The 16,555-nt window shown below is 40.7% G+C and overlaps 1 protein-coding gene, 1 long non-coding RNA gene and 1 other non-coding gene across 3 annotated transcripts in view; 2 read left to right on the top strand and 1 right to left on the bottom strand.

The window, feature by feature from the left end:
- Positions 1 to 15,437, top strand: part of LOC122834368 — a 21,698-nt gene extending 6,261 nt beyond the window's left edge. The window contains exon 3 of the long non-coding RNA XR_006371186.1: positions 11,922 to 15,437. This is a non-coding gene — a long non-coding RNA (uncharacterized LOC122834368). The remainder of the gene's footprint in view (positions 1 to 11,921) is intronic.
- The window catches only part of LOC122834367 (protein kinase C delta type-like), an 18,774-nt gene extending 2,220 nt beyond the window's left edge, over positions 1 to 16,554 (bottom strand). Inside the window, exons 1-14 of the mRNA XM_044122759.1 lie at positions 16,348 to 16,554; positions 5,876 to 6,006; positions 5,515 to 5,787; positions 3,518 to 3,680; positions 2,767 to 2,798; positions 2,564 to 2,649; positions 2,200 to 2,329; positions 1,989 to 2,089; positions 1,820 to 1,895; positions 1,524 to 1,669; positions 1,246 to 1,419; positions 503 to 594; positions 353 to 415; positions 133 to 271 (exon numbers count right to left, since the gene is read on the bottom strand). Coding sequence (XP_043978694.1) covers positions 133 to 271; positions 353 to 415; positions 503 to 594; positions 1,246 to 1,419; positions 1,524 to 1,669; positions 1,820 to 1,895; positions 1,989 to 2,089; positions 2,200 to 2,329; positions 2,564 to 2,649; positions 2,767 to 2,798; positions 3,518 to 3,680; positions 5,515 to 5,787; positions 5,876 to 5,984 — 1,584 coding nt within the window. The 5' untranslated portion in view covers positions 5,985 to 6,006; positions 16,348 to 16,554. The remainder of the gene's footprint in view (positions 1 to 132; positions 272 to 352; positions 416 to 502; positions 595 to 1,245; positions 1,420 to 1,523; positions 1,670 to 1,819; positions 1,896 to 1,988; positions 2,090 to 2,199; positions 2,330 to 2,563; positions 2,650 to 2,766; positions 2,799 to 3,517; positions 3,681 to 5,514; positions 5,788 to 5,875; positions 6,007 to 16,347) is intronic.
- trnae-cuc lies at positions 5,222 to 5,293 on the top strand. The gene has a single exon. It is a non-coding gene; the product is annotated as a tRNA-Glu (tRNA).
- Position 16,555: the final 1 nt, after the last annotated feature.

The following is a 16,555-nucleotide window of genomic DNA, read 5'->3' as shown; positions in this document are numbered from 1 at the left end:
CAAGTGGAGTTGCGTCGCATGCAGGTGCAATGTTTGTCAAGGCCACCAGGAGGCACACACACATTTATTCATATAATAAGACAAATCAAAGAACAGTAAGGTTTGGCATTTGTTGAGGAGACTCGGTCTAACCTCGGGTGCGATGTAGTCCGGCGTCCCACAGAACGTTCCGGTTTTGTTCTCTGCGGAGATGTTCTCTTTGCACATGCCAAAATCTGCTATTTTGATGTGTCCAGAACTGTCCAGCATAACATTATCCAGCTTCAAATCTCTGTAGACAAACCAGACGTATGCACGTCCAATGAAACGGTTATTTTCAGGTTGATCGGAACGCACAAGAGCAGAGTCCTACCTGTAGATGATTCCTTGTGCGTGAAGGAACTGAAGCCCTACCACGATCTCCGCAGCATAGAACCTACGGGGAAAATTCAGACCGTTTCATGTCGATCGAGACCGCTTTGCATCTGCAAACCTTTGCGTCACAGGTTGGGTGCGTACTCACGTAGCTCTGGTGAGATTGAAGAGGCCTTTCTCCTGAATGTGAAACATCAAGTCGCCTCCGTTGAGGAACTCCATCACGAAGAAGAGGTGCTCCTGTGAAAACGAGATATAACCGTCATCTCACTAACGGGGCGTGAAGAGCGCGAGTGGAGGGCGTGACGTTTAGATAACACAGGCTGGATTTGTGTGACGTTATCAAACGAACAGCTGGGAATCGTCTTTCTCAACAATAAAGCCTCAGTTTTGGGCTGGGCTTGGTTTTCTCATGCAGAGGAAACCAAACGAAAACGGATTATATCTAATAGTGTTAATCGACTTATTATCATGCAAATAGAGGAATAGATAGCTTAACCTGTTGAGGAAATAAAGTAAGTAGTAACTGCAACAAGTGCAGAGGGGTGCGTACGCATGTGGAAAGGATTCTTTCAATCGCACATCCCAGATGATTTGCACTTGACTCACCCTGGTGCTACAACAAGCGCCAAGACTGAGCGGGAAGACGTTAAGCATAAGCTGAAAAACTTACTTACTTAGCTGGTGGTCTAAAAACGAAAGCAGTAAATTCTTAACTAAAATAATATGCTGCTAGAGGCTTTAATTAAAATAAATTTTTAGCCCCCATCTACACTCTAATTTATTCCTCATTAGCGTTTACCATGATGCAAGAAGAGAAACCTGTTTTACTAACAGAGATGTGCAATACCCTGCAACAGGATCAGTGGAAGGCAGCAGGAGTGTTCTTACTTTAGTCTGGAACGTGGAGTAGAGGTGAGTGAGGAAAGGATTGTTCCACGCAAGGCTCAGGACTCTTTTCTCCACCATGGTGCACTCAACGTCGTCGTCCATGAGCACCACGTCCTTCTTCAAGGCTTTCACGGCAAAGTAGAGACCCGTCCCCTTCAGCTCTGCCAGCATCACCTGGAGGTGCGGGACGTTCGGAGAAGCAAGTAGGTTTAATCAACACGGGGCCGTCATATTATCCCAGGGTGAGGTTGTTTAAGGACGGACGCAGCAGGGCATACCTTGCCAAAGCTACCTTTCCCCAGAACTTTATGGAGTATAAAGTTGTCCAATTTGAGATGGAGGAGCTGGGAGGTCGGGACCGGGGTCGGGTCTTGGGCCGGGGTCGTGGCAGGCGCCGGCTTCACGCTCTTGGGTCTTTCGCCAGCTAGAAATACACATTTGGACACTTTGAGTACATGACCATGTATGTAGATACCCACGCAAAATTCTGATCAGAGCACTGCAATTCCAGAATATATTTCAAAGAATAAAACAAACGATACAAGGAAGATGAAAGTGGGTGTTTAACTCTTACCTTTAGGATCTGTAATTGAACTCCTGTCTTCATAAATCCCAATTTCTGGGTCATCTTCCTCCTGGGTGTCGTTTTTCTGCAGTGAACATTTTTAATTTTTTTTTATTTTGGGTGAGCCTCAACCTGGATTTCAAAACCAATCGAGTGCAAAGCTCAGCTCTCCACCCACCGTGGCAAACTGGGACAGAACTTCTGCGAACAATTTCTGGTCGACTCCACACAGATTGGCCACTTTCACCTGGCAGTAACTGTGGACGTTCATGTTACACGCTGGACGGAGGGCGAAAGCGTGAAGGAGAAGTGAGGATGTTAGCACCACAGCAGAGTTGGAAGACAGATGTATACAAATGAAAAAACAAAAGGCGCTTTGTGGTATTCACCGTCGCATTTCAGGCCCTGTTTCACCAGACCCCACAGGAGACTGCCGCAGTGGTCACAGAACGTGGGGCTCTTGTAGTTGTAGAACTTGAAGCGGTGCGGCATGTTGACGTTGAAACGTTCGCTCTGGAACTGCGTGAACAGAGATCAGAACGCGTCAGCTGGTTGTAGGTAGAAAGTCAAAATTAAACACTCGTATTTTTATCGGTGTGACAAATAGTGCAGATGAAGAATCATTTTCAAATCATTGCTGAAACCACAACATGAAAAAAAAAAAAAAAAGAAAAGGAAAATATTGATAAGAGTCTCGCTGTCGTTGCCAGATCCGATGTTGACGTTTTGCAGCAGAACATTAACTGCGCTCACCATGGTATCAACGCTGTTCGCTGCTGTTCCAGTGCAGTTGTAGATGATTTTCTCAAAGCACTTCTTGTGGATGGCTGCATTGCATTCTGGGACAAACGACATGTGATGTTAAAGTTAGGATGTGAAGAAAAAAAGTCTGGGTTACAAATGTCCAGAGGGTCAAAATGTACAAACAGGAGGGCATCAGCTTAGAAGCCACTTACGTTTGCACTTGTACCCCTGCTTGTTGAGACCCCTGTATAAAAGAGAAAAAAAAATAGATATAAATATTTGAATATTTCTGGAATGACTGTCGCACTAGGATTGGTTTGTAGATCTCTACCTCATTGACATATTGAAAAATGTCTGTATAGAACGGTCTCCAAATGCGACAGACCCAATAATGTGTGTGTTCGGTGGTTTTGCATTTATTACAGGCAAAACTGAAGATAAGGGATAATAAAACTAAAAGTAAGCAAATATAAGTCACTGTTAAAACACAGGCTGGGAAAAACAACAGATTTCCTGTTGCTCTTTTCTAAACAGATAAAAAAAATATCTATAGATTGGATATATGGAGGAGGAGCTTGACTCACAGATTGGTGAAGCTCCATAAATGGAGGCCTAAAGCAGGGTTAAATTAATAAACATATATAAATACAGCTGGTCTCCAGCTGTGCAGAGTTAATAGAGGGGGGGAAAAAAAACAACTGAATGCTGCAGTTTCTCATAAATCTTTTCCAAAAAATATTAGGAAAGCATTTAGAATTTTCCCTCCACTTCATAATTTTGTGTGACTTTGTGCTGGTCGATCAAATTAAATCCCAACAAACTACACTGAGGTTTGTGGGCATGTTTTGCTTAAATAAAATGTATGAAGTCATGAGAATCCAAATCATGAGAAGTCAACAAAAGAGCAGTCAGATGTTGTCGAAGTTACAACTGGTCTGCAACAGAGACTGGAAATGGTCTCACCAGAGGAACTCTCTGCAGACGGAGCAGAAGGTGGGCTGGCGGAAGAACGTGGCAATGAACTCATGGTTTTTGATGCCGTGAATCTTTTGTTGCTTAACGGCTCCTCTCCTCCTGTTGAGAGTCATAACGCCTTCTGGAGGAGGAGCCTTAGTGGGCGGCTTGCCTGCCACAGAGGGGGAAACGTAAATATATACATTAAATCCCAAGATTAACACGTTCATTTTGTCAACCAGAACTGCTGTGAATCCTTCCTTGGCCAACGTACAGAGCAGTAGTCAGGTTCTTTCACCTTTCTCTAAGCTTTCACCATCTCACAGTTGTCACATCTTTCTAATGTGGGCATGACCTTGTAAATACTGAGCTGGGTTTGGAGGCTAATTGCAGACAAATACTCTTCTAAATGAGCCGCTCAGAGTCAGTACAGCGGGGGTCTTTCAGAGGAGAAGGTGTGGGAGAAGCAAACAAAGCAGACAAAAGCTGTGGAAGAGAAGAAGGATAGATGGGAGGATGGGAGGCGGGCGAGGGCTGACATAGGAACAATCTGCAAGAGAAGCAGTCTAACAAATGTCCTCTGGAAGAATAGAGTGACAAACGGAGAGATATAATCTAACTTTCTCTCTGTTGGAAGAGAAAGTTAGCCTGAAAAATCAGGGGGAAAAAATCCACTCAGCTATTTAAGCATAAGTAAATGAACACTGGGATGATTTTTGGGGCACCCAGTGGAGTGGGTGGGTGGACACTGGTGGAGTGTGGGGCTTGTTCCTAACACTCAAATTGTACTCCCACAATACAAAACCAATTTAAAGACATCTAGTTAGATTTTGCATCTTTAATGTGTTACATTTTTTATTTTGGCACTGTCATCTTTTCAACTTGATGATTTAGATTTTTTTTTTTCTTTCTCCCCTCCAGGGGGTCTTTTGTGGCTCTAGTGTCCCTTATATGAAAGTAGGCTGACAGGAAAGGGGGAAGGAGAGGAGAGAAAACATGCGACAAATATCATCTGGTTTGGGAATTGAACCTGCGACACCTGCATCGAGGACTCAAGGCCTCCAAGCATAGGATGCTATCCCCTACGCCACCGCAGCACGTCCCACTGATTTTCATTTCTATGGGAAGTTTGTACACCACTGATCTACAGCGTCAAAAGCTTTTCTGCCTTTAATAAACCGTAAAATAAAGTTTACGGAAGGGAGATTTGATGTAGGAATGGAAATAGACTTAAAAATGTTTAACTTGATGTTCTATTTAAAACTGCAACCCGTTTTTTCTCGTGTTATGCTCAGAATGACAAAACAATAATAACTTGCATTGGGATCGCAGGCCTAAAACACAGGCAATTAAGGGTAATGTAGCATAGAAAAGTTACACATCATCCGCCAACTTTAAAAGGGTCAATATAAGAATGTGGAAAAGCAAGAGCAATTAGATTTTTATTTAACCCAACAAGAATCTAACTCATTGAAAAAAATCTCTTTCTTGGACATATGGTTTTACATAGCTATATGGATATGGCTTACAGATAATGGATTTAAGTACTATATATTCCTGAATACCGCGTGTTTCAAGAAAATAAGGAATCCTATTTGGTAGCACTTCCTCCAGTAGAGGTCAACACACAACACTAGAGAGAGAGGCAGTGGAGCCACATGACCACAGGGTTTATGGGTGAGTGTAAGGTTACTGCAGCCCTCTCACACATCATCCCTGGTGGTCTAGTGGTTAGGATTCGGCGCTCTCACCGCCGCGGCCTGGGTTCGATTCCCGGTCAGGGAACTACTTTTTTTGTTGTTGTTTTTAAACCCTGTAGCCTAAAATAAATGTCATTCCAAAATCTCCTGTATTCTCTCTTGTTTAAAATGTATTGTGACAAACGAAGGAACTTGTATAACTTGGGACTTTATAAGAAATCCATGAACACAAGCATGTAAAGCACAGGAAGTTTTATAGACAAATCAAATTACTACAAATGCAGAATTTTTATTTTTATTTTTTACCTATATCCGTGTCCTCCAGGAAATGCTGTAAGGACATCTGAATTCTCCCCGAAGGATAAAGGTCCACCCAGAATTCAGTTTGGTTTTTGGTCTTCAAGGCCTTGCAGCGCTCCGTCAGAGCAGACATTCCCAACGTGACCTTAGCCAGAGGCTCTTCGGAGCTCTTCAAGAGGATCACTTCGACGACACGACCCTCATAGATATGAGCGTCAAAACTGGACTTCCACTGAAGACGCATGGTGGGCTTCTTTTGAACCAAGGTCTTTCCTCGCTCTGTGGAAAAACAGGAAAATTATAGGAAAGTCACGCACTAGTATAAATACTCAAAACAATATTTGCATGCACATATATTTGGTCATACCTGTGCTGATAGATTCTTTAATCTTGACGGCACAAGTGGGTGTGCCGTCCATGGGGCCCAGAGCGCCCAGATCATAACCCTGCAGGGTAAATCGTAGAAAGGGTGCCATGGTGACCGCTCACCCCGGACTCCTAGAGAAACAACAAACCGTCAATCAGGGCATGTCTTTATCCAACAGTAAAGCTCAAAATCATTCATACTCCAGGTAGGTTTAACATTAATATCACAGTGGACCCTCAGTAAGTAGCTGAAAACACTGATAGTGCCCTATTTTAATAGTTCAGACCCCAAGCACAGCTTAATATGCATTAATACACAAACTGGAAACTGTCTTAGCATATTCGCAGAAGCTAACATCCATGGTATTCCTTATTTCTGCTCTTGGGGTACAGTCATAAGTGGCAAGAAAAATGAATGGCTACTTCGTAAACACCAGCCAATGGCGTGTCAGGTGGCTTTCCGCCCAGGCAGCTTCTCAAGCTGCATTTCCTCTCATTTAAATGGGATCTTACAAAAAGAAAAGTCATAAAATACATATATTTCTTGGGCGTTCCAAAACTCTGGGCCCACGGCTACTTGTCCTGAAAACTCCTTCTAAAGTCTGACCATCAAAATTTAACAAACGCTTATAAGAAGGTTAAAGCTCGCGGGTTTCATCTGAGAAAAATATATTAAATCAATGTTGTAGAACCAGTTATAGTACGAAACATGAGAAATATACTGAGACACTCTGTCTGTAAGGTAGCATTATTCTTTCTAATTAAGCCACCATTCATCCTTCAAAAGATGATAATGTTCCCTTGTTCTCATGCTGCATTCACCACCAATTGACTGAACAAGTACCTTCTGTCAGGAATGTACACACCTCCCTCTTCCAGGACTAAAAGGTAATCCAGGTGCTATTTTAAGCCCTTGGCCGGTCAGAGATCTTGTTTTGCTCCACTGAGGTGAACAAAGTATTTAGTTGTGCATTTTATTTACTGCCTTTAAATAGCTGTGAGAGGTGATGGAAATTCCCACTTTGACAGCTTCTACTGTTATCAGTGAAAAGAAAAACTCAAATCCAGTCACAATGTGCACATCTCAGGCAGCAGTGTGTCTTTTTATAATGTCTGGTGAACGAATAATGATGATGATAATAATAATAATAATAATAATAATAATAATAATAATAATAATAATAATAATAATAATAATAATAATAATAATAATAATAATAATAATAATAATAATAATAAAGACTTTGTAAAATCTAGGGCAGGTTTCTTACAGAAGCTGGCTTATGATCTGCAAGTTCAGTGAAACAACCATGATGTGTCTCCAAGGTGTTCATTAAGTCTTAACCTCCTTAAAAAAAAAGCTCTACCATTACTCAGCTGCCAAACTATGCAGCACTGCTGCATGCAGGTCTTAAGCACCTGAAATATTCAGTTTATTGTTCAAGAACTTGTTTTTCAGCCCTAGAGATGTCTTACTTAATACTTAAATACTTTCCAATTCTCCACAAACAGAAAATGCCTGAGTAGCAATTAGTCTCTTCAACACAAAATACGTGTTGTCAAAAATCATCTCCAGCCTCAGACCACTTGCATCTGTATTTGTGTCTTGTTTCCCCAGAGGGAGTGGAAAATCTGAGCAAGTGTAATTGCCAAAAGGAGAAGGTAGAGGAAAGGCCAAACGAGAAGCAAGAAAATCAACAAATCACTGGAGGGAGGACTAGGGCACATAAAAAAAATCTGTTAAGCCAGCGAAAAAGACACACTGAAAATATGCAGCGATACTATATAAAATTAGGTCGCAGCGTGTTGGAGAAATAAAACACTTGATGTCACAGGTCGACAGAAAATGCTGGTAAGGGTATTGAGATAAAAAATCAAAAAAACAATCTGTCACATGAGCTTTTGAGAAGTTTCCTTAAAATAATTTGCTGTGAGCAAAAGTTGCCAAAAAGAAAACAGTGGCTTTAGGCTAACAAAGAATGCTAATTGGCCTTGCTATTAACACTGTTTAAAGAAGTATCCACATTTTCTAGATTGTGCATCTGGCAACATTTTTGTTGCCCTACAGAAAAAAACAAAAACAAACAAAACACACAGTCAGAGAGTCAAATGTTGTTGCCCACGGTGGGAATACCATGATGGACTAACCATTAGCTGCCAACAACTACAAGCTACTTCACTGTTTTACAGGAAATCTGAAATCTTTTGCTGTAAATCTACAATATACTTTGATCAAACCTGAACCTGATAATACAGAAAGATCCCTTAAAACCGTGTTAATGTATGACACCTTCATTTTATATAGGAAGACTTTTTGTAAACGTTTTACAAACACCCTTAAAAAACAATTCCTACATGGACTCATTGAAGCTGCTCTTAATCGCACTACACTCATTACAGATTGTCATTTAATTAAGGTTAAAACTCAACAATGTTTATCATCTTTGTTAGCTTGATGCATCATTATACCTATTATAAATTCTATTTATAGAATAACTCTAGAAATATTATTATAGAATAATTCATACATAGATTTCAAGAACTGATATTGTTTTAGCATTCATAAAAAAAAAAAGGGGGCAAAACTCAGAGTTTTCTTCTTATTGGCACAGAAATCAATCAGAAACAAGGCCGTACTTTTCCATGACACGGACGGCATTAAAGACAACACAAAATATGTAACTGTGTACAATAGGTAGATTAAAATCAAAGTCATGCACAGAAGATGCATCATAAACAAGTCTCGTAATCCACAGAGATCGAGTTGTTGAAAAATGGCCCGTAGGAGGGAGAAGAGATCAAGCAGGTCCAACAGGCTCAGGAGCTCCTGGGTGAGTGAGCACGGCGTCAGCAGAGCAGCGAGCTTATCTTCGTTTTACAAATCAAAATAAATAAATAAATAGGCTGTTATATGACCACTAGACATGCAGATGTTGGTAGGATGAATAGTTTTTATATAACGCGTCAATCTGGCAGAATAGAGTCTCCAGTGTGAATACATGGCAAAATCACTTGTAATTTTCCCCGGCTGTTACATAATTGCTCAGCGGTATGAAAATATCTTCCAGGTACACGCTGTGAGCCAGACAATTGCTGTCTGATCATGCCGTCATCGCTCAGCTACTGGAACATTAACATTTTATTTTATTTTTTTAATCTCTGAAGCGTGAGACACACCTTTAATGTTTTGACAAGATGCTCACAGGTTTCAGTGAGTCAGCGTGAACCGTGTCAGGTCAGTGAAACCGCCCCACTTCAACGCCGCCATTTACAATATTCTCAATATTACCTGAACTTTTTCCTCCAATTACATGCGGAAAAACAAGATCATTTACTGCAGTTATTAAAGCCTGCTGACTCAACACAAAGGAAAAAAAAAAAACAATCTACATCTTTCATGTTTTCCTTGCAGAGGTCTGACAAAGTGCATTCTGGTTTATTGTGACGGATTAATGAGCAACTAAACTGCAACAGCGCGTTGATAAACCCAAATGTCGAAACATACGTCTGAAACCTTGCGGTGGTTAAAGGCAGGCGTTATAGTTTGTACTTGATCAGTTGATTTATTTTTCTTCTTTTTAGGGCTAAATGTGGGACTACGAATTGGGGGGCGGGGGAAATCTGCAGCTGTTGGGGCCCAAAAATATGTCGGTGTGAGAAGAAGTGAAGAGGGGAACAAACTCTACACAGGTCACAGTCAGACAAACATGTCTGAATCTTTTTTTAATGCAAAAGCTGGACCCAGTCGGGTGGTGTGAACTAAACTGCAAATGTGCAACTAATGAAAACGAGAGGCTGAAATGTGCCTCGGGGTGGAGCTAACGTTTTCTTGTGAATTATTTGTAACCATAAGTGCATGAACGCAGTGGATGTAAAACCAACAAACAGAAAGAACAGAACGTCTCAGCTCTTCAAGATAAAACCAGTAAAAAAAAAAAAAAAAAAAAGAACGGCGCTATTGAAATAAATCAAACAGTTCACACATTGAATGTAAAGATAACGGGACTTAATCCACTATGTTTAGAGTGACCCACAAAACACATGACATTGTTGTTTGTTCAGGTAAAACACTGGGTTTCACACTCCAGTGTATTACAGGCCTGGTGGGCCACCAGGCTTTACTTGCCTCCCCACCAGGCTGAGCGTTGTTTGTTTATTTTGAACAGGGTTGTTTGGATTGGATTAAGCTGGTTTATAGATGACTCATTGAACTGGGTCTATGTTGGCCTCACACGGTATCATCTCCAGATTATGTTTTTGTTTGTTAAATAAAATTATTTATTGGCTCTAGTAGTCTTTATTTGATAGTGAATTGACAGAAAAGTGGGTAACGAGAGAAGGGGGAAGAGATGTAGCAAAGGTCAACAGGCCAGGATTCGAACCTGTGACAGATGCGTCGAGGTCTAAGGCCTCCTAATATGGGCTGTGCTTAACCCATGTGACATCACAGCACCCCACATTTTTATACATTTGGACATTTTTAACACAAAAACATGGTGGGCTGCTAGTGGACTGCCATAGAACCAAAACCCTGGAACATTTAAAGTCCAAACTCAAGAAACCTCGCGCCCACAATAAATGCTCCGACCTTTCACATTGTTAAATGCCTTATATTTTATTCTGCATTCTTTCCTTTTAGAGGGAAGTGGAACAAGAACAACACGTTCAAAGTCTTAGAATACCTTCTGCTATTGCCAAGTAGTGGTATGTTAATTCCTCTAAACTCTCGCCATCTTGAGATAAGCGTATTTTTAAGTGTGCAACTCCATGTACTTTAGTTGTGAAGCAGAAACCAGTCTGTCAGTGTGAACAGACCTTGTTAAATCTGTGATGACTTCATGTAAAACTGTCGATTTTTTTCTCCTCCTGATTACTAAATCGATTACTAAAGAAGTTCCATTTCTCGATAACTTTGATAACCTCGACATGACATTTATTTCCGTGCCATAAATATATTTAAATCTCACTGTGTTTATAAAAAGTGTATTAAAACCCCACTACATTTTAAAAAAAGAAAAATCACTCACTCCTGCTGCAAACCACTACTTTACCCTAACTGGTTTTTCTGCAGGACAGCTGTGAAATGCAACTTCACTACATAAAGAAAACTACAACAATATTCAAACAGCACAGAACATCGCCTCATCAGTTATTGCTAAAACTATATCTGACAACACGCACAGCCAGAATTTTCAATAAAATGACATTTTGCTCAAGCAATGAGCTAATTATCGCTCTGCTTTATTCCAACTTGTTTTAATCAACTTGCTGTATATTTGATCGTGGCTCCAGGTAATTGTGTTTTGACAAAAAAGTTTCTTCTTGTGTGAATTCTCCTTCGTCTGTTTTTCCTATTAAACGTGTTTTGACATGAACATATTGAAAATGTAATGAGAAGAGTCTCGGCTGTGTAGTGTGCATCCTTCTTTCCAACACCAAGAGGTGGTCACCAAGGGGAAGCAGGTCACATGACAAACCTGAAGTAATCCATACCGTCTCTTTCACTTTCAACGCCACTTGCAATAGTGAAACACGGCTATTATTGTGAGAGAAGACACCGTTTTGTTAGGTTTTTAAAAACGTGCATGTAGAGTTTTACGAGCTCTGAACACCAAAATAGGCTGTGATTGTTAAAAATTCACCCTCTGATGCACGTCTGACAAAAATCCCAGTCGACAGCCAATATCAGGACTGGAGTTTTGCCAGGGACACGGATCAGATTAAAATGTCTCGATTTGAATACATCTCTTAACTGTAACATCTGCCATGTTTCAAGGACAAACAACTTTGCTTTTCTCCTTGTCTAACAAAGGATAAAATACGTCAGGATGTTGCAAAGACTGAACAACATTGAGAAATTAAAACTCAGAAAAAACAAACCTTTGAAGCCAATAAAAGTAAGTTATAAAGCATAAGACGTACGTTATAAAAATCGCAATGCATCAAATGTTTTGTTCTTTTTAAAAAGTACTTGAAACTCACTGAAAGGGGACAGCTATAAATGTAATTGAAAACATTCTTTTTTTTTTTTTTTCCTTTTGTCACAGGCTTCAGATGTCGAAGATGCCAGGAAGGTTCAGCAAGTTCCCACACGTATAGTAAACCGCAGCAGGAAATATCCGAGATTCGGTAAAATGAAACGCTTTCTCTGATCGCACCTTCCCGGACAAGCAAACCCGTCTTTCCACATTGTGTTCCAGGGCCTTTAACGAGGCTGCCAAAAAGTAAATTAAAGACAGAGCCATGGGACGCACCATTAAACGGCGTTCATGACACGACAGAAGCAGCCCAGCCTGTTTGAAGGTTGATGGTGTAGAAGAGAGAACCGCAGCTGAACGCATTAACCCAACGCCTCACCTGAGTCAGCGCAAACACCGATCATTTAGTGTTTCCAGCAGTGGCTGTTATCTGTTACTTCATCGCTCAAACGAACAAGTTTTTATGCTGCATGTTGGTTATATTTCCAGACGAGCATTAAGCAGGGCGATGCCATTCATGTAAAGGGGGGAACGTTACAGATCACAGACGGAAAGCAGGAAGAGATCAGAAAAACCAGATTCCCACACAAACAAATTTTTACCTGTTAGAATATTATCTGACAATTTGGTGCGCAAATTGTCTTGTCATCAAAAAACTTGATGTTTTACCTGCAGAAAACATCAAGGGTTTTTACATTTAAATGACTTTATATGTACAAATAATGCGTCAGGTTGAACACGTCACAAACAAATTGGAGCAAGATGTTTGGAGCGGAATAAAAAGTGGCATAATTAGGTTGACTGCTGAGATGCAGGTTTATCTTTATGTACCAATTTCTTTCATTAAGGACAAATTGGAAAGAGTCCAAATGTTTTTCCAAAAGTCAGAAGCTTGTTATTAATCTAGTTTTTCTTTTTAAGACGTCGTTGCTGGGGATGAAAGAAAGTGATTTAATATTGTAATGTCTTCTGAGCCTGCCAGATCTGCAACTAGAGATAATCAAATCAAACAGCAACTATTTACGTGTTTTGTTCTCAGTATTTGTTTCACGCAGGAAGACCGCTGTAGGGCTCCGGCCTCCTACTCCACTTCCAATCATCAGCTTCTGTCTAAATGACCACCAGTACCAAACATGGCAACGTTTTATGAGTCAGTGTTCACATAAAACCACCACAATGTCTTTGAGATCAGAGTTGGTTTTGTTTTAGTCACGTTTCCTCTCAGCAGAAAGAATCAACTTACAGAGGATTCATAATAAATGAAGACGTCAAGCTAGGTTTATGCTACAAATCATAACCATTTAACAAAAACTCACTTCAAAAATTCAGAACAGAAGGGGCTTTCAATGCTTTTCCAGTGACATGATTTTCTTTTTTTCATTCCTGGTCATGTAAGTAAGTTTGCCTTTTTATAAACATTTACCTCATTCTCAAATCTCTCTGAGATATCATGCTGTATTAATGTCTGTCTTAACAGTATGCCAGTCCACTTATGTGCTCAAACAGGAACTAAACTCAGACGTATTTAGTTAAAATTAGTAGTGACTGGCAAGAAGGTTGTTGTTTTTCCCCTAACAAAAGGTTAATATGCAAACTCCACCAGATCACACTAACAGATAAACAGTGATGAGGTTATAGTGGGATGCAAAACGACAGAGATAAGGAGACGCATCTCTTGACAAACAGGGTCAAGAGGTTGCATCTCCTCCCCATTCCTCCCCTGACTTCTCCCACCGACTTCTCAAATCACGTCAGACCCGCTGCGCAAACGAGGAAAGGCTCCTGCCTCCGTTTGAGAGACTGAACATCCGCATTTGCTCTGCGTGCATTAAACAGGGGGTATCCATTTCTGCCTCGCTCACAGTTCACAAAGGCTTAGTTAAGCCTGACAAAACAGCCTCCGAGCCAGAGGAGTCAAACAGGATGCCAGGTTGCGAGGAGGAACGGCTGCTTGGGACAAAGAGACGAGCAGTGACAAAAGCACAAAGGCATGTGATGTGCAAAGCCATCAGCGCCCAGAACTGATTGTGCGAATAACCGAAACACAAGTGCGTGTTTGCCTGTGTGTGCAATTAAGAGCAGATGTCTTATTAACAAGGTTTAATAGAATATCGGGGCGTTGCTCAGTTCTTGTTTTGTCGTTATGCCTTGAAATGCTGAATAGGATTTTTCTCAGGTAAGACAGAAGTGCTAGCTTTAAATCCACAAGTAAATGAGTGTTACACCGTTGTCTGTGTTTAGCCGTCAAAACAGGCCTGTAATCTGATTTTTGTGATGATTAACGATCAGATTTGATGGTTTGAAAAACTAGTCGATTCTGACCTCTGGCTGACTGACTGATGCATGAACTAGAGATATCCTAGTAATTCCACAATAAACAATTTAAAAGATGCGACGACCTCTATAAATGAACATGTTTTCTGTTGCGGTTCTGTTGCAAAAGAACAGCAAAAAAAATTGAAAGAAATCAGAGAAAACCTCATTTGTGCGTCTCTACTTTAACAACACTAACAGCTACCTGTGACGTCTCATTTCTCTCAAAAGTAGAAGAACACAAGAGGGAACAAAAAAGATCATTTTTAACAGTAACAAGCAACAGAAGCAGGGTAGCATGCAGATAATATCTACATGCACATCAGGAGTAACACCAGTTAAAGTTTCGGATCTTGATCCTGGCCTGCATGTTGAAATGACCTTAGGAAAGATACTAAACCCCAATCTGCCTCTACGACATTCAGAGGCACTGCACCACTTCCCACTGCCCATTATCAAAAAGGCCTGTAAGAATAGGTCTGTGCAGGTGTAATGCAGTCCGATCTCTAATCGAGGTGATTTCACTGTACTTGTACAAATACAAAACTCAGCTTTATTTTTTTTTTAAGGACATGACTACGTCCAGTGCTTCTTGTTAAAGAGTTGAACATCCATGCAGCCACAGCCTGTCCTGTTTGCATGTGCTACCATCATGTGATCGGTACAGAAAAAGGGCAGCTCCTCTCTGAGCAGATGTCTCTGCTGAATCCTCCAAGCAAACCACAATGCCCCCAAGCCTATATTGACACAGCAATGTGGGCGGATAATGTTACCTGTGCTCTAAAGCTGCGCTGCCTCGACAAAAAACAAAAAACAAAAAAAAAACACAACTGCAGACTGGGTGACTCAAGACTTTTGCAACCAGTGGAGGGAACATTTCAAAACACGGTCATGTGCTCAGAGTCGGCGTGAATCGGAAGATGTTGCGGTTTCAGCAGGTCGAACGAAGGCAGTTCCTTTAAAGCCTCACATTTTCACATTTTCTTGACGGGATGTGTGCGCCGTGAAGGCAGGCACCTTTGAGATCTCATAATTATAGACTTTAGTCTCAGCTGTGCACAACATAAACAAACCCATCGGCAGGCTGAAGCCACGGCAACCAGAGGTTGGATAAGGTGGGATAAAAATCAACAGGATCGGAAGAAGAAGAAAAAAAATTAACATAATAGTAATAGACATAATATAGTCCTTGAGATGAGGCTTTATGTCCAAACTTAACCAAACAACAGTCCTCTTGCATTTCATTTTAGAAATAAAGAGTCGACATTTTAAAAGTTATTGAACAAGGCATGGGCTGACTATCAGGGTCAAGTTTGAACTTTTAGGCTTTAAAATCATTTAAAGTGAGAAAGTGTGAGGATGAGGTACAAGCACTAACTCTCACCCACCTGTTCCTGCACACTGCCCGTCAGCTGACTGAAAATAAAAAAGACTGCCACTTATTTAGATATAAAACACATATTGATCATCCTGGTGAAATAAAAACAATATTATTATTATAGTTATTATTAAAAATGCTGTGCTTATTTTTTATAGAGAAGAAAATGTATATCTGATTTTATGTGTCGTAATAATAATACAGCACAGCAATATACATGTAATAATAAATTATGTAATTTTAGGAGCAGTGGTAATGCTACTATTCTGTTTTGCATTAAAGTCCTTATATTTGTTTTGTTTAAATACCGATGTTTTTACCCAAATGAAAGAGGTCGAGGCTGTTAACTGCTCAATCTACAGAGGTTTATTTTATTTTTATTTTTTAACCAAAATACAGTCATTTTTTTAAAGGGGCTTTATTTTACGAGTTTCTATGTTTCAGCTCGAGTTTTTCGTGAGAAACAGTCTAAAACAGACAGCGCTACCATCTCACCACAGAAATGTTTGACTCGGTGTCGATGTCACGTGATTTATTACAGCCTCTACTCGAAAGTTAACTAACCAGCACAGCCAGAAGAACCGAGAGGGCAATAGTGTTCTTCTTGCCACGTTTTGTTTCGCTGTGAAGCAGAGAAAGAACAATCTCTCAACAAAATCTGTCCTGCATAAACGCAGGCATGTTGAAAACCCGCTTTACAACAAGGAAGCCAGCACAGGTGGATACTGGACTGTTGTCCCAATAATCAAAACACCGACTTTTAAGTTCTACTAGAGACGGAGGGGAGAAAGTTCAGTAACTCACCTCTCTCTTCTCAAACTGCAGACCGACTTTCTTGGTCTTGAATTTCTACCAAATTTAGACTTCTAATGGACGCTCTTCCCGAAATTCCCCGTCTTATTTAGCCTGCTTATGAGGAAGTGCCTCAAGTCGCTGCTGCTCTTTCGGGATCCTTTGCGGTTCTGACTGCCGGCTCGTGCCGCGGCTCATTAGGAAGGAGCTCGCGGCGTGT

Source organism: Gambusia affinis, linkage group LG07, assembly GCF_019740435.1.
Source record: "Gambusia affinis linkage group LG07, SWU_Gaff_1.0, whole genome shotgun sequence".
NCBI classification, from domain to species: domain Eukaryota; kingdom Metazoa; phylum Chordata; class Actinopteri; order Cyprinodontiformes; family Poeciliidae; genus Gambusia; species Gambusia affinis.
The sequence above is the reverse complement of the archived record's forward strand: the minus strand, read 5'-3'. Positions and strand labels throughout refer to the sequence as shown.